Source organism: Salmo trutta, chromosome 23 (assembly GCF_901001165.1).
Source record: "Salmo trutta chromosome 23, fSalTru1.1, whole genome shotgun sequence".
Classification (NCBI taxonomy): Eukaryota; Metazoa; Chordata; class Actinopteri; order Salmoniformes; family Salmonidae; genus Salmo; species Salmo trutta.
In genome coordinates, this window is record NC_042979.1 from 42,167,170 (window position 1) to 42,191,228 (window position 24,059).

At 45.0% G+C, this 24,059-nt stretch overlaps 1 protein-coding gene across 4 annotated transcripts in view; it reads left to right on the forward strand.

Moving 5' to 3' along the window:
* The first annotated feature begins 1,088 nt into the window (after positions 1 to 1,088).
* map3k1 (mitogen-activated protein kinase kinase kinase 1, E3 ubiquitin protein ligase) overlaps positions 1,089 to 24,059 on the forward strand; it is a 59,844-nt gene continuing 36,873 nt past the window's right edge. For 3 of the 4 annotated variants that reach the window (XM_029710380.1, XM_029710381.1, XM_029710382.1), the window contains exon 1: positions 1,089 to 1,619. In XM_029710380.1, coding sequence (XP_029566240.1) covers positions 1,129 to 1,619 — 491 coding nt within the window. In that variant the 5' untranslated portion in view covers positions 1,089 to 1,128. Of the gene's footprint in view, positions 1,620 to 21,006; positions 21,414 to 24,059 lie in introns of those variants that run through there. The other variant, XM_029710383.1, reaches the window with a different exon arrangement.

Below are 24,059 nucleotides of genomic sequence, written 5' to 3' on the forward strand. Positions count from 1 at the left end.
TGTGAGTCTGTGTTGAAGCCTTCAAGCCCAATATTTATTTGCTGTTAGGACCTTAAACTCAATTGTGCCATTACATAACTTGAATAACAAAAGATAGATTCAGGGGGACATGCAATTTGCAGGTTCACAAAGCTGACACTCTGCCCAGACCAACGGTTGCCCTAGAAAAAGAGGAAGACACTGAACTGGTTGGTCATGGCCAGAGACCTCCCTGGTGCTTTGGGACAAGCTCTGCAGTTTATACTGATAAGTAAATATCAGAACAGAATACTGATGTATTCAAAAGAGAAATAATTATATTACTAGTTATAAGTTCTGTTTGTTTTGTTCATTTGTGTAGGCCTAAGGCTAAACCATATAACAACAATCTTTATTCAAAGTATTTATGTGTTCAATGTAGACCTATGTTTGTTTTACTCAGTGATTTATGAAACTTCCAGTTAGTAGGTCAAATTTCCCATCAGTTTACAACCTTTACAAACACGTGTTCATTGTTAAGTGTTTCTTGTTTTCTATTGGTTGAGATTATTGGTGGCTAATTGACAGGTGTTTTTACTGCGCTAAATAGCTCATTTTAAATAGAGCTGTGTTGTTTACACAGGCAGCACAATTCTGATATTTTGCCAAATTATTGGCAAAAGAGCAGATCTGATTAGTCAAAAGACCAATTAGTGCAAAAACGCTCAGAATTGAGTTGCCTGTGAAAATGCAGCATTCTTGTGCCCGTTTTGTGTTCTGTTTCATGTATTTTAACCTGAGTGTTCCCTGGGTGTGTTTTCAGCTACCAATGGTTTGGAGTTATGTATGGTTTAACTTTCTCTGCAGTTTTTAAATACATCTAAAATAAAACGAATAACTTCATTCTGATTCATTATTTGAAGCGTTTTGATGTGGTATGACATGCTGCCTGTAACTGGAGTCACGTAGCATTTCTTGTCGATCTTATTTTGAGAGATTTAGACCTTGCGTAAAGTTGCGCAAAATACGCCAACTGAAGCGCATTTTACGGTCGAATGTAAACACCACGGTTCTCTCGCTCCTCCCTCCCTCCCTCCCTCCCTCCCATCCCCCAATGCCCTCCACTCCCTCTTCATAGAACCTCATAAGTGATCAACTCCGGGACTGAAAATGGCGACGGCGGGGAGCCGGACCTCGTCGTCGGGAATATATGAGTCGAATAACAGCACAAACGTTGAAAGCGGTCTTCAAGGAAATACAAGCACCCCTAGTCTTCCAAGCAGTCACGGTAAGACGAAGAGCAGTACCGGGGAAAACTCACAATGGAGACGTAAAGATCTACGCAAAGTCCGAAGTGTGGATCTGGATAAACCTGAGTCGCTGCTCCTATCTCCTGAGACTGGGACGGCTCCGATATCTGCGCAGCTTCACTTCTTGTCCATTTCCTCGCCTGGTGCGGTCCAGGCTACTTTATTACAGAAAACTCACCACATTCAGCAGAGCAACTCACTAACTGATCACCCTCTCTCGGATAAAACGACTAATAGTTTGTCTACAGCCGCTCAGGAATTGTTGAAAAGTTCTTTGAAAAACAGCAGCGACCATCTCAGTCCGGATAATGGTGCAACCGTAACTTCAGAAGTTAATACTACACAAAATAGGTAAGCTGTACATACAGGACTGACTCTCAGTGCATGGATTGTTTGATCATCGTTCTACTTTTTATCTTGTTGGTTGGATTCTGTCAGTTGCAGACGTAGCTAGTTACTTTGATGCACAGTTTCATATTAATTTGTGAGATTTCCTCATCTTGGCGCACGTTTCTATCAGTTTTTGAAACTTGCAATAGCGATTTATGAAATGCAAGTGCGTGTTTACTGTAAACATTGTTTTTATGACAATAAAACTTTTTTTTTTTTATTGGTTTATAAATAATTAATTAATAATGGTTATGGGTCTTATGTAGGCTTTTTTTCAAAAGCGTAGGTCAACATTTCAAAGACCAGAGAATTCAAGGTCAGTAATTGTCCAACTTGTATCATGTTATTTGTCACATGCTCCGAATACAACAGGTGTACCTTACCGTGGAATACTTACAAGCCCTCCTGTAGAAGGACCATTTGTGTAGGCTATGTGTCATTTGGAAGTAGAGGCAAAGTGTCTATTTACAGATGTGCCACGGTCAGCAGCACTAGGTTGCACTACCAATAGGTTTTCTGAGAGTAAGAAATGTAAATGATCACGTTACACATAGAAAAACATATGTGAAAAGCAGCTAATATTTTAACGGAATTGTTTTTATTATTAAAAAGTTGACGGTGAAAGACATTCTGTGTGACCTCAGATGTACAGTAGGTCAAGTGCTTCAAGCAGGTATCCCAATTCTGCTGTTTTTCCATTTTATAGAACATCCTTTGTTATGCAATGTTCTACAATTCAAATGAATTTGTTGTCGTGTGTACTGTGATCACACACAGTTATGTAATGGTTGCTATTAAAAATCAGCCAACTTCAATATATTTCCTTTTGTGAGTAGTGTTTAACAATCAACATCTAGTGTCCATTATTTTTATTTAACCTTTATTTAACTAGGCAAGTCAGTTAATAACAAATTATTGTTTACAACGACGGCCTACCGGGAAACAGTGGGTTAACTGTCTTGTTCAGGGGCAGAAGGACAGATTTTTACCTTGTCAGCTCAGGGATTCAATCCACCAACCTTTCGGTTACTAGTCCAACACTCTAACCACTAGGCTACCTGCTGGTTACTAGTCCAACACTCTAACCACTAGGCTACCTGCTGGTTACTAGTCCAACACTCTAACCACTAGGCTACCTGCTGGTTACTAGTCCAACACTCTAACCACTAGGCTACCTGCTGGTTACTGGCCCAACACTCTAACCACTAGGCTACCTGCTGGTTACTGGCCCAACACTCTAGCCACTAGGCTACCTGCTGGTTACTGGCCCAACGCTCTAACCACTAGGCTACCTGCTGGTTACTGGCCCAATGCTCTAACCACTAGGCTACCTGCTGGTTACTGGCCCAACGCTCTAACCACTAGGCTACCTGCTGGTTACTGGCCCAACGCTCTAACCACTAGGCTACCTGCTGGTTACTGGCCCAACGCTCTAACCACTAGGCTACCTGCTGGTTACTAGTCCAACACTCTAACCACTAGGCTACCTGCTGGTTACTAGTCCAACACTAACCACTAGGCTACCTGGTTCAAGGTGGGGTGGGTATTCTCCTAAACTAAGATGGAATTGTTTTAAGATGGTCATACCATGGATCATTTAGCTATTTGATTTATCATTTTAGGACCCCTGTAAGTATCAAACAAAATATTTTAAAACGCTTTTGATAAAATATTTAATTTGGCCTTTACTGCTATAGCCCATAGAAAAGCATTGAATAACACAGTCATAAATGGTGAAACAGACACTCATAAGGTTTTCAAGTGTCTGTCCTATGTCTAGGAGATATAAGAAATCTCAGCAAAAATATTTGTTTTTTGGACACATATTTAACCACCATTGTGTTCGTGAGAGTCTTCCCTTTCCATAGTGGAGTCCTATTAGTTTGTAGCCCAAACGGTTCGGACGCTACAGACAGAAGTTGGCACATTGGCGGTACCGACTTCAGATGGGTTGTAGAGCAGAACGGAGGACACCATCGTGGTGGTCATCGTTAGTAGGCCAAACCATTCAGATGTTACAGACATTTTTGTGAGAACAATTCTGGTGATGTCCCCTGGTCTGACAAACAGCACTGTTAAAACTAGCAGATTTTGATGGGGATTTTTGTATTATGTTAAATAGATTGCTGCACGGGTGCGTCAATAGACTCTTAAGGATTCATGATTGACAGGTGTATTGACAGGCAGCCCAATTCTGATATTTTCACATCAGCTCTTTTTCAGAGCTGAACTGATTGGTCAAAAGACCTATTACTGAAAACATTTTTTTATCAGACTTCCTTTCTCAACACAGCCATATAGCGCAAAGATCAGCCCAGGATGAATGACAGCTTTTTAGAAAGGAAAGATTGTGAGATGAGAATTTGTTGCAACATGAGACGTTGGCTTTTGGAACGGTACAGATAATGAAAGATGAATAGGATGTTGAAAGCTAAAGAAATGGATGGAAAGAGAGCTGGATTCTATTGTGGTGTTCCTTGTCCGGGATAATGGGCTAAGGCAAACCGTCAGTATCCCCTCACCGCACAAAGGTAAAATTCCAACAAACTGAACTCCACTGTTGGACCTCGGAGGCCCAAGCCCTTTTCTGCACACAATAGTTTCCTGGTTGAACTTTAGTCCTCTCTCTACTGATCATTGGGCCAATGAAATATAGAGACAATAATGAATGTTAAGTATATATTATACCCTTTTTTTTTCATTTAGTAGAGCAAGACATCACAAGCCAAACCCATAATTGGCATATTTTATTTAGTGAGGCATCATCATTGTGTCACTGGCTTGCAGGGACTTGCATTACAGAAAGCATACAAGTAAACACAATCCCATATCAGATATTGTATTACACTTAAAAACTGATGAATGCTAAAGAAGTTGAGTGAAATATCTTAGTCATGAGTTTGTCAGAGTTTACATAGATATGTACTACATGACCAAAAGTGTGTGGACATCTGCTCATCGAACATCTCATTCCAAAATCATGGGCATTAATATGAAGTTGGTTCCCCTTAGCTGCTATAACAGCCTCCACTCTTCTGGGAAGGCTTTCCACTAGATGTTGGAACATTGCTGCGGGAACTTGCTTCCATACAGCCACAAGAGCAATAGTGAGGTCGAGCACTGATGTTGGGCGATTAGGCCTGGCTCGCAGTCGGCATTCCAATTCATCCCAAAGGTGTTCGATGGGCTCTGTGCAGGCCAGTCAAGTTCTTCCCCCCCGATCTCGACAAACCATTTCTGTATGGACCTCGCTTTGTGCACGGGGACATTGTCATGCTGAAACAGGAAAGGGCGTTCCCCAAACTGTTGCCACAAAGTTGGAAGCACAGAATCGTCTAGAATGTCATTGTATGCTGTAGCGTTTTAGATTTCCCTCCACTGGAACTAAGGGGCCTAGCCCGAACCATGAAAAACAGCCCCAGACCAATATTCCTTCTCCACCAAACTTTACACTTGGCACAATGCATTGCGGCAAGTAGCATTCTCTTGGCATCCGCCAAACCCAGATTAGTCTGTCGAACTCGGCAATGGAAACCCATTTCATGAAGCTCCTGACAAACAGTTATTGTGCTGACGTTGCTTCCAGAGGCAGTTTGGAACTCGGTAGTGAGTGTTGCAACTGAGGACAGACGATTTTTCGGCAGTTCTGTGAGCTTGTGTGGCCTACTACTTCGCGGCTGAGTCGTTGTTGCTCCTAGACGTTTCCACTTCACAATAACAGCGCTTACAGTTGACCGGGGCAGCTCTAGCAGGGCAGAAATTTGACTAACTGACTTGCTGGAAAAGTGCCATCCTATGACGGTGCCACATTGAAAGTCACTGAGCTCTTCAGTAAGGCCATTCTACTGCCAATATTTGTCTATAGAGATTGCATAGATGTGTGTTCGATTTTTATACACCTGTCAGCAACAGGTGTGGCGGAAATAGCTGAATCCACTAATTTGAAGGAGTGTCCACATACTTTTGTGTATATTGTGTAGTTTCAATATTAGCCATAATTAGGCTAATGCTCAGGCAAATGCCTTTTAGGCTTCCACATCCTATTGAAATGCTCTAGCTGGACACGTTGCGTGCTTTCAAAGACGGCTGGTGTGTTGTACTCCACCCCAGCACTCACATATTGTAGAAGCCACATCGTGATTTTGAGTCGGATAAAGCGAAACGCCTCGGTTTGCATCAGCAAACTGTATCACTCACATGTTGCATCAGGAATATTAAAGAGGGTCATTGAGTTTTGTGGAGCTATTCTTAGCTGTTTTGTCCTCTCTGAACAACCCTTGCTGGTAGAAGATGAGCCATCCGACAGGTGTTGCCGACGTTTCAAAAAGCAGGTGTGTTAAGTCAGAACCTCGTTGACTACTCGTAAACTACAGTTGTTTTACTGACGAGAGATCAAAAGAGAATTTAGTCAAACGTCTCTTTCTCCTCTGGCTGACACGGTTTCTTAGGATTTAAATAATTCTTCCCTTGCTATCTACAGTGACGGTTACACATTAAGGTCAGATGTTTCTTTGAACTCTATTTGTATGCTTCACACTAACTACAGGGAAGACTCGATTGGGCACACTGAATGTCTCATGTCTCGCAAGGTCCCTTATTTAAAGATGCACTATGCAGAAATCGCTCCTCCATTTCCTGGTTGCAAAAATTCTAATAGTTCACTTAATTTCAGTTTGTGACAAAACCAAGTAATATTTAGTGTAGAGTGGTTTAGATGGTACAATGACTGAAATATATGTTCCATAACCCAAAATATTGTTTTCAGCTGTTTGAAGCTGGTGTACAAAACTGAAAGTAAAGACGCAAAAACAAAACTTAAGAACGGGAAGCATAGAAATAGTGCACATAGGTATGTTCTATCACTTCTTAGACTTGCTTTCAATGAGAATGAAAGATCTATAACTCAAATTTCTATGTGAATTTTGGTCGGGTCGGCCAAAAAGTTCCATATTGCAGCATTAATTCATAGAGGCCTAATCAAAGTTAGTATCTGAGGGAGATGATATAATGGTAGGTGCGATACAGTATGTGGCCTACCTTTTTTTGGAGAAGTTTCATGGCTTCACCGTGTATGTTGTATTATTTATCCAGTTGGTGCCCTACATATCCTGTCTACATTGTGAGGTTGAGGTCTAATGGAGGAGAGAAGCTATCACTTGCACTGCCTAGGGCCAGAACACCCCCCAACCACGTCCTCAGCAGGTCACTCAAGCAAGAAAAGCTGCACCTCCGTTGGCTTTTCGTCCATATTTTCTCAGCTTGGCCATTTTAAGTTATTGGAGCTCTTGCTTGGCTCTGTGGTATGTTTACAATGAAACTGGACACAATTCACCAGGGCCTTAACCTCAACTGACCAGTTGGCACTTGAAAGGCTGATGGTAGTGGAACCTGACTATTGTGCTTTTTGCTTCTGAAGGGCAGAAGTTTCCTTTGGAAAAGAAGAAGCTGGTATGTGGCCAATGGGTGTTCCCTACCCACGGGGTCGCAATTAATTTGTTTGCATTTCCAGCGGATGTGGCAGGAGTTCTGACGTTGTGGTTTACAGTAGACCGACAGTCTGATGCAGGATAAGATATGGCCCCCCTGGAAAAGTGTATGCCCTACCATCATGTGTCCAGGCACTCTGCGTTGCGTCGTGCTTAAGGACTGAAATATACCACGGCTGTCATCCAGTCAGCATTCAGGGCTCGACTAACCCAGTTTATAAAGTAGCCTATATCTTGTACTGTAGTTGTCGTTTTGATTAGTGTTTGTACACCTCGTTTAAACTCCTCATAAACTTGGCTGGTAGCTTGTATTCTTAACTGCACAAAACTCCTTGCTATTATCGTCAGTCTCATCAGACCAGAGGTAATTTGTGAAGCACACTTCCTTTGGACTACACCCCTTCCAAAAATCACTAAGTAGACATTTCTGTAGAAAAAAAAGAGCTGGAAAATCCCCTCTCTGTGCACATTGCTTAGGATCCATAATTGAGAGTTTCCTGAAGTAATTTCATCTCACATTTTATTTAGTTGATGCTGTTCCGGGCTTAGGTTTCAAACACAGCTTGACTTAATTGTCTTGAGGTGGCGATGTTGAAGAGTTCAAGAAATATTTGGGTTTAAGTCATGTTTGTCTTCAGTGGTTTTCAGCCTGGGGGGGCATCATGTCATTAACATCTTGTTATCCTGTCATCATGATAGAATGAGTCATCATGACTCCAACACTGGGATGGTCACTGAACAGCTGGGGGGAGCGGCTGTTTTGGAGTCAGATTAGTATCTGGTTAACATCTGGATGCCCAATGACTCCATGGGTGAAGTAGAGGGAAAGCCTATGTAGTACAAACCCCATGGCCCTTCAAAGAGTATGACCTCACATCATCTCAAACACTAACTGGGGATGTCAGTATAGTCATATGGAAAAATGACACCAGCATGGGTGTGATTTCTAGAAAGAGCTGCAAATGTTCACTTCAGACTGTTAACCTATACAGAAAGTCCAGGACCATGGGTAAGGTCAATGCTCATCAACCAAAGTTCTAGATGGGGCTGGGACGGTACCAGTGTTGTGATATGTTATCCATGTCAAAAATGAAAACACGAAACAGATCCAGCTCTTTAGTCCGTTTAAAAACCTGCTGTATGTAAAATAGTGTGTTTATAGCTTGGAAAATAAATACATATGACTCTGGATAACAACACAATGTTTGTTTCCAACATCAGGACTGTTTTCATAAAGAAGTTACATCCGTTTCATGTTTTGTTTCCTTGCCGCGATACTAAGGAGTATGGCGGTACTGGTGTCGTCCCGGCACTAGTTCTGGATCTTCCAAAGTCATGAAACGTTGTGGAGAGTGGTCCTACGGCTCAGTTTCTTATGGATCATATGTTGTTAACGTCAGCTCCTTTTGACATTGAGGGGAGAAGAGACCAGACCAGAGGATCTTCTCTGTATGCGCTTACTGTCCAGTGTTTAATGCAGGGTCGGCAAAGTAGCGTTTGAGTGTAAAATGCGACACTTTACTTCCCGAGGAAAGTACGGAGTCAAGGGGAGCCACCGATCTCCTCCCACCGAATCACATGACTAGTGCTGAGTGCTTTGATCTGGTCATCCAGAACTGGTTTGACCGCAGCCCCTATGTCCACTGCCAACTCCACCATCAAGGTATGTTAAAAGGCGCTATGTTTATGTTTTGTGGAGGAGATGGCCGCAGACAGATCGGTTTTCAATGACTCAGCGTAGCTTTCAACATTTTTCGTTTTCACTGAATCATTTTAATCCAAGGATTGGGATTTTCCAGACTGAGAATTTTTTTGCAGAGATGATTAGTTTTACTAGTATTTCTTTGACAGATATTCACATTCAATATATTGCCTTGTTTATACTTCTTCTAGTATCTAGAGGGAAACACGTCTGTTTTTCAGGGTTTTATTCAGAGCTGTTCTAATCTCTACGTTTTATAGTTATGGACGTGACGTTTTTAATCACACAAACAACGCAACTTTGAGTAGGACACTGAAAAGTAGCTCTCACTGTTATCCATTCCATAAAACTCCTGGCGAAGGTTCAAGACTTGCCTGGCTAAATGCAAAGATTTTATAAAGGTAACATGGCAATGTTTATAACGAGCAGTTACTTCAAGACTGGAGCAGCCCGACGCATCTGAAATGTGCTGTTGCTAGGCAGACCAGGGGCTGGAATGCTCTCAAATTCTATTCTTCACATGGGGGGGTCAGAAGCCAGCTTTTGTCCTTCTCCACTCTCCAACTCGTTCTGAAAAAGCCTAATGCTATTTGTGATAATTGGTATATGATTTAAGACAGGGGAGCCCATACTATTGTGTTCACAGAAAACACATGTCTCATGCTCGACGTGTGCTACAGCATCAGCGACGATTGCTGGATAATGTTTGACTGGTTTTGGAACAGAAGGGGTGTTCTTGGAAGCCCATGTTAATGTATCATCTTTTAAATGGATTTGGGGGCAAAAGCCATTAAAACAAAAGCCAATCTTTTAACCAAGACCTTACCTGGTAGCCGTTGGGTTTCCGATGGTAATGTGTTGTTGAGAGAGAGAGAGAGGGGCCTAGTTGTAGGTCTGTTTTCTATGGCCCTGCCCCAGTGGGTTGTGGGTTGGCCCTGGACTCCAGAGGGTTGGAGGCTGGGTTTGACTGTTTTGTCTAACCAGCCTGCCTGGGCCTCTCCACGTTCACCAGAACTGGCTGTTTAAAGCCCGGGGTTAGCTCAACACTCAGAGCTGGAGGCCACTAACAAAAGGCCCGGATATTTCCATCCCCATTAGGCGTGTGAGCAGACCTAGGGGTCCCCTCCCAGATTCTGTTTAGTTAGCAGCAGGACGAGGCAAGCTGGAGATTACATGTGAAAAGTAAACACATGGGTCCCTGTCTAATCAGGGCCAGATTACCAGTTAAAACAACGGGTCTCCTGCAGGCCCTCCGTATATGCATGCAACACATAGCCAACATACACACAGACATCGACGTGTACACACACACACACACACACTTTCACATGACGTGTTCTGAAAACAGACCTCCAAAAATCATACGTTGCTAACACTACTTCAAAGTTGAAGCAGCAAGTAATTAGGAGTATGATATACACTGAACAAAAATATAAACGCAACATGTAAAGTATTGGTTTCATGAACTGAAATAAAGGTCCCAGAAATTGTCCATATGCACAAACCTTATTTCTCAAATTTTGTGCACAAATTTGTTTACATCCCTGTTAGTGAGAATTTTCTCCTTTGCCAAGATAATCCATCCACCTCACAGGTGTGGCATATCAAGAAGCTGATTAAACAGCATGATCATTAAACAGATGCACCTTGTGCTGGGGATAAAGGCCACTCTAAAATGTGCAGTTTTGTCACACCACACAATGCCACAGATGTCTCAAGTTTTGAGGGAGTGTGCAACTGGCATGGTGACTGCAGGAATGTCCACCAGAGCTGTTGCCAGAGAATTTGTTAATTCCTCTACCATAAGAGTATTTCTGTCTGTAATAAAGCTCTTTTGTATGGAAAAACTCATTCTGATTGGCTAGATTAGGGCCTAATTTATTTATTTCAATAGACTGATTTTCTTCTATGAGCTGTAACTCTGTAAAGTCGTTGAAATTGTTGCATGATGCGTTATATTTTTGTTCAGTATATTATTGGAATGTTCTAGAGGCTTATGGGGGGTGAGAAGGGCTATCTTGAATGCTGATAAAGAATGCATGGCTTGTAGTTTTGGTAGAATATTTTCCAGAAGGTGGGGTCAAGGACAGCTAAATATTGACCAGTGCCTCTGACGATTAGCTGCCAAGCTCCTAACAACATTCTGTTCATGTATTGCTCCACTCCTTTCTTCTGCTGATGTGTTAATGTATAGTGGCAGAGAAACAAACAAGTTGTGCACTCTCTGTTCCTCCCAAAGCAGTTTATATGTCCATTTATGCATCGTATGAGGACCTTGCTTTGAATTTGCTGTGTTAAAATAACGTCCCCTGGCTGGCATGTTCAGCTCGGGCGGCCCTCCCATTTGTTACAGTCAAAGCTGTTTTTGGAAGGGCTTAGAAATGTTTACTTAGCCACGCCTTTCTTCCACCGTGCGTTCATCCGGGCAGCTGCCTTGGCCTCCACACACTCGCCCAGGGTCACTGTTCCACACTTGTTTTCCTTTTTTGTCTTTCTTTGTGCTTTTCAGGTCAAGTTGTTTTTGTTTCAAGCCATGTTTCCTCAAGCAGCTGAAAACGCTGGCTTGTGCCTGGCTGAATGCAGCCGTATTCACCTTTTTGCCTTCATCGGAGTATCCCTGCCCTTCGACCACAGCCATGTTAGCACTTTTATTCAACTATCCACGAGCCAGTTCGAATGAGTCTCGGAAGAGATTACGTCAGTGGAGGCTGCTGTGGGGGAGGACGGCTCCTAATAATGGTTGGAACTGAGCGAATGGACTGGCATCAAACATGGAAACCATGTGTTTGGTGCATTTGATACCATTCCACAGATTTCGCTCCAGCCATTACCATGTGCCTGTTCTCCCCAATTAAGGTGTCACCAACCTCCTATGGACTACAGGTGTTGTCGGAGGCTCTTGTTAGCAAGATGCTAGCTTGACAGTCAGGAGCCTGGCTGAGCCCCGGGACAGTCAGGAGCCTGGCTGAGCCCCGGGACAGTCAGGAGCCTGGCTGAGCCCCGGGACAGTCAGGAGCCTGGCTGAGCCCCGGGACAGTCAGCCCCACAGCTTTCGTTCAACATGCTGATCTGACTTCACTAATATGATTTGTTTGCTCTATTTTAATGTCTGGTGTCTCGGACTTAAAGTTGTGGCTGTGCCAAAGCTCACCTTTCCTGGAACTAGCTGTCAAAATGCCGACGCTGAAAGCGACGTCCAACTGATATTTTGCAATGGTGTTCTTAGTTAGGCCGAAGGGCTATTTGATCACTGAATAAAAATACTTCAGCGCCATGTATCTATAAAAGTATGAGCTAAATGTGATTGCATGAAAATATCCAAGGCAGGAATAGCCAGATGCACTTTCTAATGTCCTAGATGTAGCCAAGAAAACGTAATGGATGGAGAGAACTAGGCAGTTCTACTACAGTGCCAACTTTGCATATTTCTCACGTGCGCGCTCTCTCTGTCTCTCTGTCTCTCTGTCTCTCTGTCTCTCTGTCTCTCTGTCTCTCTGTCTCTCTGTCTCTCTGTCTCTCTGTCGCGTGCGTGTGCTCTCTCCTTCACTCCCTACCTGTCAGTGGTGCACAGGGAGAGGCCATGCATGTGATTCTCTGGGCAGATTTGGCCCAGATTTTCCCATGACTCGAGTCGCTTTCACATGTGACTGGGGAGGGCCCGCTGAAACCCTGTGAAATGCTCTGCTGCTGTTGCCTCTGCTGCTGTTGCTCACAGTGGGGACGGATGAGTAGAGCAAGAGAGAACGTAAGAAATAGGGATATTTAGAGGGTGGGGGGGTGCAGACCCCTGCACCCTTGACCTGAGAGGGGCTCCCATGGGCTTCTGGCTTTTTGTGTTTTAGAATTTTTTTTTTTTAAATTATAGGGAGAGGTGCTTTCATTGTGTGCCCACTATGGGCCATGTGGTTCATCGTGTGCCCACTATGGGCCATGTGGTTCATCGTGTGCCCCAACTATGGGCCATGTGGTTCATCGTGTGCCCCTACTATGGGCCATGTGGTTCATCGTGTGCCCCTACTATGGGCCATGTGGTTCATCGTGTGCCCCTACTACGGGCCATGTGGTTCATCGTGTGCCCCTACTACGGGCCATGTGGTTCATCGTGTGCCCCTACTACGGGCCATGTGGTTCATCGTGTGCCCCTACTACGGGCCATGTGGTTCATCGTGTGCCCCTACTACGGGCCATGTGGTTCATCGTGTGCCCCTACTATGGGCCATGTGGTTCATCGTGTGCCCCTACTATGGGCCATGTGGTTCATCGTGTGCCCCTACTATGGGCCATGTGGTTCATCGTGTGCCCCTACTATGGGCCATGTGGTTCATCGTGTGGTCCATGTGATTCATCGTGTACCCCCCCCCCACCAGGCAAAGTCATGGACAGTTCATGAACTATATTCTACAGACTCCCATGCTAGGTACACTGCTGTCCATCTCCAGCCTAAGAGTACTCTAACTGTAATATCCTGGGCAACAGGGTCCTGGGCAACAGGAACAGTGTCCTAGAGAGCAATGCCGGGGCTGGGAACGGCATGCTGAGACTGATACTACCACACTTGGATGTGAAGATTGTAAACGGTCGACACATGGGCTGTTTTTACGGTATGAGCAATGTGTCATTTTGAGTTGGACTGGAAATGCTCTTCTGCAAACTGTATAAACCTGATATAACGGCTGGCCAGATGGCTGGAGAGTTACGGTCAAAGTCGGACCATTAAACACAAAAGTCCAATAAGAAAACGGCAATAAAAACTCCTTTGATATTCGCAGAACACTGCATGTGTTTTTACGAACTTTGTTCCACTTGTGTCTGGTGAAAATATTGATTAACTTGGGGAAATCACCTGTGTCTGCTAAGTTTCCACTCTACTCTGAGACAGCAGAGTGAATATTTAACACCTGCCTTGTTTGCAGGACAGATTGGTAAGATTATCTGTCTACTTTAACTCCAGTGGGAAAGGGGATACCTAGTCAGTTGTACAACCGAAATGTGTCTTCCTCATTTAACCCAACCCCTCTGAATCAGAGAGGTGCGGGGGGGTGCCTTAATCGACGTCCACGTCGTCGGCGCCCGGAGACTCACGGCAGAGGAAGCTATGATGCTTCTCATAAACCCAAGGTATATTTAAAGACATGTTTTGTTTGTGAAAATAACACACCAATACATAAATACATTGTTTTAGAACACTTTGGCCCCCAGCACAGGTTTCTATGGTGGTTGTGTTTATCTTTGTCTAGAATGTTCCGGAGACCTTGAGATTGGCGTCTTTTAGCATCAGAGAAGTGACATCAGTTGAGAGAACTGATGATGTCATGGCTCATAGTTGTCAGATGCTTGGGTTTCTGTGTATTCTATGTCATCAGGAGACTCATTGAATGATTTTCCAGGGAATGGCTACTTTTCATAGTTCCTCTCTTCGCGTCTGCCGTAGGAATGTGTTCTATACCTGCGTTTGACAAGTGCGTTGTGATTGGCCAAGCCACGGTTGAAAAGGGAGAGCGATATTAAGCTCACCGCTCCTCCTAAAACCAGTGTTCATCCTGCCTCGCCGCTCCTCCTAAAACCAGTGTTCATCCTGCCTCGCCGCTCCTCCTAAAACCAGTGTTCATCCTGCCTCGCCGCTCCTCCTAAAACCAGTGTTCATCCTGCCTCGCCGCTCCTCCTAAAAGCAGTGTTCATCCCGCCTCATGATTCCCCCTTTTCTCCTCCTCCCCGGAGGCCATGCTCCACTTCCAGCACGTTGGCCAGTGGGACATTAATGGAGTGTCTGCTCGTTGGGGCACTGACGCTGGGGGGAAAGAGAGCCCTGGGGGCGGGGACACCTCATCCACATCAATTCTCCCCAAGCCTTTTCAGCTCCGTGATGATTCATGCTGCAGAAGTTAAGCATTTTTTTTTTCTCTCTGGAAAAGTTGTCTTTTTTTGTTGAACCATTGAAAGTAGTCTGGTTTGTGATGAGGATGTGGTGTGTGAATGAGAGGCACCAGCAGTACTATTGGCCTGGTTTGTGGCTTGATAAGAGGGCTCCTGGGAGAGGTTAATGGGGCTTCCCCTGCTCAGAGAGGGAAGGTGGGGAGATGGTGGGGTCCTGACCTCCTCCATATACCCCCATCACAGTGGGGGCCAAGCGCTCTGAATAACTCTGGGTGGGAGGAATTTCTCTGCATTCCATCTACATTCCATAGCCAAGCAGTGGGCACTGAACTAAATGACACGCACACACATTGCTCACACACATGCACACAACGCTCCCACTTGCCATCAGCAACCGCTATAGTGGTATGAAACAAACTGATTGTGTAGCTACTTTTGTGACTTTAAATTGTTTATCAGACATATATAGCAGGCGAGACCATAGCATATTGCCTCTACTAGCACCAGGCCTATATTCAGCACCAGGCCTATATTCAGCACCAGGCCTATATTCAGCACCAGGCCTATATTCAGCACCAGGCCTATATTCAGCACTAGGCCTATATTCAGCACCAGACCTATATTTAGAAGCTGGTTGCACTAAAACGAAGGCTTCAGATGACCTGCAAAAAAAGCTCTCTATTCAGACATGGCCTGTTTTGGAAGGCATCTGGTAAGATTCATCTGAATGAGTAGACTCAAGCAGGATGCCATTAGAGGTCAAGAAAATGTTATGGTAATGCAGGAAGACTGGTTTAAACGAGTCTTCCTCATAGGCCAAAATTCTAAAGTGGAGAATGTGAATCCCGGATGCGTTAAGTCAGTCAGCGGCCTACATCGTATGTGATCATCACACGTTATTATGAACTAGATAGACATTTCAAAGTCAGGGCGTCCCAACTTTAGTCCAACGTTTGATGGATTTCTACTCTTTTATATGTTTAAAATAAAAGCTAGAGAACTTCGCTACCAAAATGTTAGCAAACAAACTTAATTGCTATTAAATGGGTAGACCTGCCATTGTTCAAAACGTAATTGGTATAAACTCTCAACTGTGAATTGAACATGTTTTCTTGTCCAATGACGCGATACTGAAGTTTTCCTTCTAGGGATGCTCAATAGCCATAAACTATTTCCCAGAAATGACCTTATTGGACAGAGGCACACCTCCCAAAAGGGCGCTCTGAATGGTACACCAGAGTCCAGTTTCCTGTGTTGCATAACATTCGTCATGAACTTTTATCTCTTACATGGTGACCCAGTTATCCTCCAATCAGGAATGGGATTTGGACCTAAACCTCTTCAGGCAAGCAAACCAAACAGCAGGTTGGAGAGGGACAAAGCGAGAGTCTGTGCAGATGTCCTGCCACACAGGTCCCGTGTAACTCAGTTGGTAGAGCATGGCGCCAGGGTTGCGGGTTCAATTCCCACGGGGGGACCAGTACGAAAATGTATGCACTCATTACTGTAAGTTGCTCTGGATAAGAGTGCCTGCTAAATTACTCCAATGTTAAATGTAATGTCCAACATCTTTATGGTTAGGGTCTTCGTAAGTGGTGGCTGTGTTTTGTTACCTCTTTAGAAACAAAAAATCAACTCGTGACTACCAATAGTATTTCTAAAAAAAAAAAAAAAAAAACCTCACAGGCAGAGAAAGCTGATTTCCTCTTTTTATCGGGCTGCTATTGAGTCCCTGATTCATCTTTCCTCTTCCTTTCTTACCAACCCTTTTATCTGAATTGACAGGGGTGGAGGTGGATGGTTTCAAACTGTCAACTTGCGAAATACATATTTTCTAAATCTTGCGAAATGTCCCATGTCGTGCCATTGTTCCCCCCCCTCGCCTGCCCACATGATCTGAAACCGGAATGGGGAACTTCTCCTCTTGGTGGACCAGTTTCGGTCTGTCCGGCACATGTGGCGGATATCTGCTCGGAATCTAATTTCTACTCTCTCCGACCATAAGCTGCTGGTTTGTTTGCTTGCCTGAGATGAAGTTCACATCAAAGATACAAACTTCAACACAACTTGTGAAGTGTTCCTTCAGCTCAGGTTTATTACAGTGGATGATAGATTCTCATGTTCGATAAGGTCAGGTGAGCCGTTTTTGCTTGTGTTGGAATGAATACGATTGATAGGGCTTACTTTTCCCCTCCCATTTTTCTTTTCAATCAATATGTCAACGAGGTTGTTCCCTGGCCCTCTTGTTTCCCTAGAGAAAGTGATGGATACCCCCCCTTCCCCCCCACACAGTCCCAGGCAGCTCTAGATGGAGGGGAGTGTGTCAGCACTGGGCAGGCTACCTGATGCTGAAGCGAACATTCAGTGTAGGGCGGGGGCAATACCAGTATCGCCATACTCGTTAGTATCGTGGCAAGGAAACAAAACATGAAGCGGATTTGACTTCTTTAGGAAAACATCCCTAATGTTGGAAACAAATATAATTTATGTTTTCATCAAAATTCACATTTATTTTCTGTAGCACACAATATTTAACATTCAGCAGGGGTTTAAAGGACCAAAGAGGGTAGTCTGCTTCATGTTATCATTTTTGCCATGGAAAAACTATTGCGGTACTGGTATTGTCACAGCCCTAATTCAGTGCAGCAGAATTCCCCCCTCAATGTTTTTCAGTGGGTACGGTCTACTCTCCGGCCCCATGGTTCTATTGGGAGTACTGCAGCACTTGGTCAAAATAGTTCTTCCATGGCTGGTTCTCTCCGGGGGGAAACATTTGGCAGGATCTTGCTTTGAAACGGCATTAATTTGATTTCTCTGGCTGTTTACAGGCAGCACTTTGAATCAGCATTAATACAACTAAGGGGTTTCAAAGCTGCCAGATTCATCAGTCAAATGGCTTAAATAACATTTAATTTGAAAGTGCTCATTTAAAACGTCATTCCCATTTTATTTGCACTTAAAATGCCTCCGTCAGGTTGCTTAGTCTCATGACTTGGCAAGTTGTGAGGATTGTCTTTCTCACTTCTGTTTCTGCCATCTAACCAGTTCACTTCTGTTGGTTCCTAATAGTAGAACTATTGTCTCAAATCTCTGGTCAACTTTTATTGGTCTGTCGAGGAGATTCCTCCCGGGATTAGTTGACCATCGGTTGCTCGCTCAGGGGGTCTCTCAGTGGGTCCGTGGAGTTAGATCACCAAACTCATGGTCATGATGCAAGCCGGCTGTAATAAGGTTTCAGTTAAGCTACCCCCTTCCCTCCAAGTCACTGGGGGGGCTGAGCCAGAGTTACAGAGATATGGTCCTCACAGCATTAATGATGGATATTAGTTTCATGTCAGCATTAGATTCCACTCACTATTTAGAGGTGCTGAATCTCATTGTGTCATTGATTAATTTTGTTACAGAGAGTCGGATCTTTCCATATGTTAGTCAGAGCAGTTGACCTTTTGTTTTGTCGGTTAGTCACGTGGATATGTTTCTTTCCCTTTTTAAATGTAACCATTTTATTTTGTCAGGCCAAATTCAATTGCTGCCTTTTTTGTATTGCCTGAAAGGTTAGCTATGCTGTGTCTGTTTTTGAAGTTGTTTATGGTTGTTGTTGAGTCTGCTCAGCCTTGTTTTGACCAGCAACACCAGGTTCCGTCTGTCATTATACACTGTAGAGCAGCCCTGGCTCCTCTGTTCCCTCCAGCAGAGGCAGGGACTGTGTGAACCGGTAACCTGAGTTTTTGGGAGCGTTGAAACCCATGAGAAAGGGTGTGTGCCCAGCGAGCTTGGCTGTGTGTGTGTGTGTGTGTGTGACGCAGTCTCTGCTTACGTGGAGGTTTGAAATGAACTCCCAGCCTGCCGGCCCTTCCAGGTCCCACCTGCACAGACCCACAATGCCCCTTTGTTCCCGGCCCACGGCCCTGTGGGATAGCTGTTATTTAAGAGGCGAGGGGACGGCAACACCACTGACTCTTTATTCAGAGGAAAGATGGTAAACTCCTATCTGGTTCCATTGTCAGTGGGGACTGAATAGGCGGCCTCGGTCTCTGCCAGTGGGGACTGAATAGGCGGCCTCGGTCTCTGCCAGTGGGGACTGAATAGGCGGCCTCGGTCTCTGCCAGTGGGGACTGAATAGGCGGCCTCGGTCTCTGCCAGTGGGGACTGAATAGGCGGCCTCGGTCTCTGCCAGTGGGGACTGAATAGGCGGCCTCGGTCTCTGCCAGTGGGGACTGAATAGGCGGCCTCGGTCTCTGCCAGTGGGGACTGAATAGGCGGCCTCGGTCTCTGCCAGTGGGGACTGAATAGGCGGCCTCGGTCTCTGCCAGTGGGGACTGAATAGGCGGCCTCGGTCTCTGCCAGTGGGGACTGAATAGGCGGCCTCGGTCTCTGCCAGTGGGGACTGAATAGGCGGCCTCGGTCTCTGCCAGTGGGGACTGAATAGGCGGCCTCGGCCTCTGCCAGTGGGGACTGAATAGGCGGCCTCGGCCTCTGCCAGTGGGGACTGAATAGGCGTCCTCGGTCTCTGCCAGTGGGGACTGATAGGCGGCCGCTCCAGTTGTTTTTAACTGACTTTCACACTGTGCTCGTTTCACACTATTTTGCAAGGTTTGAGATCTGTAAAAATGGAGTTGGGCTACATTGACTTCTCTTTTCATTTGCTGGCTTGACACAACATGGAGTGTAGCTAGGAACTATGGTGCCCAAATGTGTATGTTTCTTCTCCTTAGCTGAAGGCACTTACGCTATGCTAACGATCACTTATACAGTACAAGGACATTTTGGAGACATGCACTGTGATCATTTTCAAAGAGCATGCCACAGAACAGCATTGCTATCAGAGTTAATCACAGACAGTTTAAACTTTAAGGAAAATCTACTGAGAAGGATGTATATGTAACAACATTTTAAGTTAATTCTCAGAAAATAACTTGTTTTGAGAGTACTCCTAATGAACAACAAGACCTCCCACTAGCCCATAGGAAGCCCACTAGCCCTCCCACTAGCCCATAGGAAGCCCATAGGAAGCCCATAGGAAGCCCATAGGAAGCCCATAGGAAGCCCATAGGAAGCCCATAGGAAGCCCATAGGAAGCCCATAGGAAGCCCACTAGCCCTCCCACTAGCCCTCCCACTAGTCCATAGGAAGCCCACTAGCCTTCCCACTAGCCCATAGGAAGCCCACTAGCCCTCCCACTAGCCCATAGGAAGCCCACTAGCCCTCCCACTAGCCCATAGGAAGCCCATTAGACCTCCCACTAGCCCATAGGAAGCCCACTAGCCCATAGGAAGCCCACTAGCCCTCCCACTAGCCCTCCCACTAGCCCATAGGAAGCCCACTAGCCCTCCCACTAGCCCATAGGAAGCCCACTAGCCCATAGGAAGCCCACTAGCCCTCCCACTAGCCCATAGGAAGCCCACTAGTCCTCCCACTAGCCCATAGGAAGCCCACTAGCCCTCCCACTAGCCCATAGGAAGCCCATTAAACCTCCCACTAGCCCATAGGAAGCCCACTAGCCCATAGGAAGCCCACTAGCTCTCCCACTAGCCCATAGGAAGCCCATAGGAAGCCCACTAGCCCTCCCACTAGTCCATAGGAAGCCCACTAGCCCTCCCACTAGCCCACTAGCCCTCCCACTAGCCCATAGGAAGCCCACTAGCCCTCCCACTAGCCCATAGGAAGCCCACTAGCCCATAGGAAGCCCACTAGCCCTCCCACTAGCCCATAGGAAGCCCACTAGCCCATAGGAAGCCCACTAGCCCTCCCACTAGCCCATAGGAAGCCCACTAGCCCTCCCACTAGCCCATAGGAAGCCCACTAGCCCTCCCACTAGCCCATAGGAAGCCCACTAGCCCTCCCACTAGCCCATAGGAAGCCCACTAGCCCATAGGAAGCCCACTAGCCCTCCCACTAGCCCATAGGAAGCCCACTAGCCCATAGGAAGCCCACTAGCCCTCCCACTAGCCCATAGGAAGCCCACTTGAGACCCCCTCTGTTTGTACCCAACACATCATCCGCAGAGAAAGTCTAAACACATGGTAGTTAAGCTGACACATTAAGTCTTATTTATTTTACCAGGTAAATTGACTGAGAATATATTCTCATTTACAGCAACGACCTGGGGAATAGTTACTGGGGAGAGGACGAAAGAGCCAATTGGAAGCTGGGGATGATTTGGTGTCCATGATGGTATGAGGGCCAGATTGGGAATTTAGCCAGGACACCGGGCTAAACACCTCTACTCTTACAATAAGTGCCATGGGATCTTTAGTGACCACAGAGAGTCAGGACACCCGTTTAACGTCCCATCTGAAAGACGGCACACAACACAGGGCAATGTCCCCAATCGATGTTCCCAATCACATTGTCATTCCACCAACAATTACAAAGCATCAACCCCACATAAACGTTACCCTGTAATGTTGACTTAAACCCCGGTCTACTTCCTACTTGCTACATCTTACGCTTCAAACGGCTCTTAAGTTCTCAGAACAGGAAGACTCCTCTCTTCCTGTTCCCCCAACCAACCCGACCACTTGTTATTGTCGAACTGACAGCGTTCGTTAGTCGCAGCAAGTCAAGCCTCCTATTCAATCGACCAACGGAAAAGGCCTGAAGGGGGTAGAAGCATTGATCACAGCATCAATGAAAAATGTCTGGTTTTCATAGCTGGTCCTGGCCTGCATGTGACTCCTATCGGCCTGCCGGGTGAGTTATTTTTAGGCCCGTATATAGGGAACAGGGTGCCATTTGGGATGCAGTGAGGTCTGGTAAACGACTATATATCCAGTGGAGGAATCTTTCATCTCAGAGGCTGATATATAATTGTTGTAAGGAGATCTTTACCCCCCAACTTTAATCTTCTGGCTGACGACCATAAGGGCACAGACACACCAATAGTTTTGCTGGTCGAGAGTATCTAGCCCCTCTGAACGTACTTTGCGAACTGAGTGCGCACTGACTTTTTACATGTAGAATCGAGTGAAAAATGTCGACAGTCAGACATCTACAGTGGGTGGTCCCTAAAACACAGCACGCTGAATGATCAGCAGGCATGCTAGATCCACGTTTGATGCGACGTGTGCAATCCTTTGAAGTTCAGTTCAGCTCCCAGTTGTGTTCGCATGATGTCTAAGCTAGTTGTGGTATTTGTTTTGTCTGAGGATATTGTAGTCTTCAGATCTTTGCAAATTGGAGGTCTTGAATGGTAACCAAAGTCCTTTTGTTTGTTCAAGGACTTTGTAGTTCTATGGACTTTATAGTCCTTTTTCACTTTTTCTATGACTCATCAAACTGAGAATATACCTTTTTTATTGAAGTGTAAGATTTGTGAAAATGGCTCATGAACTCTATCCTTTGATAAGAGCAAGCTTCATGCACAGTTGACTGGTGAGCAGCCCACACCTCCAAGTCCAGCCAATGGAAAAAGACTCCTAGGTTGTTGTAGTGAAGCGATGAATTGACCTGACCACAGCACTCCGAGGTCTGACTAGAGGGGTTTGTAGGCCAACAATTTTTTTTAAAGGCAAAGTGTTTGGGAGCTGAAAGGGGAGGCTCATTCACAAAGCAGCATTGGGAGTGCAGCGAACAAGGCTGTCAGTTCCCATTTGTATGATGTACTGGAACTCTAACGGGCTCAGACTGCTGCCTCCTTATCATAACATCCTCTCGTGTGAGGCGGAATATTTGTTCTGAAGCACTCTGACCCGACAGCCTTAAACACAGACTGGTCAGGGTGGGAGGAGGATTTGTTTGCTCTCGGGTTGTATGGGGCAGTATACAGAAGATGAGATGATACAAGTGGAGACCCAGAGATCACAAGATCCGTGTTTAAATGCTGTTCAAATTTCCTATGAATTAAATAATGTGCAGATTGTCAATATATGAAGTGTAAGTATGGTTGTTTGTATGATTTTTGAATACTGTTCAAATTTCCTATGAATTAAATAAAAATGCCACTTGTGTCTATCACCTACAATACAGTCCTAATATGTAAATTGCCATTAAATATGGAGTAAAACATCGTGGTGATGTATTGGCTCCTGAGTGGCGCAGCGGTCTAGGGTGCTGCATCTCGGTGCTAGAGGTGACACTACAGGCCCCGGTTCTGTATCACAACCGGCTGTGATTGGGAGTCCCGAAGGGCGGCGCACAATTGGCCCAGCGTCGTCCGGTTTAGGGTTTAGCCGGGGTAGGCCGTCATTTGTAAATAAGAATTTGTTCTTAACTGATTTGTCTTGTTAAATAAATTTAAAACGTTCCAATCGGCTTTCTTATGCTTTAATTTGCATGCTGAGAATGTTGTGGTAATATTAGGTAAAACTTAAAATATAACTTTATCAATGTCCTTGAAGTGTTCTATAGACCTCTAAGACAAGATGAAATGTATATTGCGTGAACATCAATGGAATATTATGTTAAACCTAAAACATATGCTATGAATGTCATAAAAACATCCTTATTTCATTCTTACCACATTTAAGGGAATGTCCTGTGCAACCTAACGTTATTGCCTGAATGCCATCACAACTGAGCCTATTTTGTGTTTTGGGAACTTCTCTTTTAATGTACTCACACTGTTCCCACAACCTAATTACAGTTGAAGTCGGAAGTTTACATACACCTTAGCCAAAAATATTCCTGACATTTAATCCTTAATTCCCAGTCTTAGGTCAGTTAGGATCACCACTTTTATTTTAAGAATGTGAAATGTCAGAATAATAGTGGAGAAAATTATTTCTTTCAGCTTTTATTTCATTTATCTCATTCCCAGTGGGTCAGAAGTTTACATACTAATTGAGTGTATTTGGTAGCATTGCTTTTAAATTGTTTAACTTGGGTCAAATGTTTCGGGTAGCCTTCCACAAGCTTCCCACAATAAGTTGGGTGAATTTTGGCCCATTCCTCCTGACAGAGCTGGTGTAACTGAGTCAGGTTTGTAGGCCTCCTTGCTCGCACACGCTTTTTCAGTTCTGCTCACAAATCTATGGGATTGAGGTCAGGGCTTTGGGATGGCCACTCCAGTACCTAGACTTTGTTGTCCTTAAGCCATTTTGCCACAACTTTGGAAGTATGCTTGGGGTCATTGTCCATTTGGAAGACCCATTTGCGACCAAGCTTTAACTTCCTGACTGATGTCTTGAGATGGTGCTTCAATATATCCACATAATTTTCCTACCTCATGATGCCATCTATTTTGAAGTGCACCAGTCCCTCCTGCAGCAAAGCACCCCCACAACATGATGCTGCCATCCCCGTGCTTCACGGTTGGGATGGTGCACTTCGGTTTGCAAGCCTCACCCTTTCTCCTTCAACCATAACGATGGTCATTATGCACAAACAGTTCTATTTTTG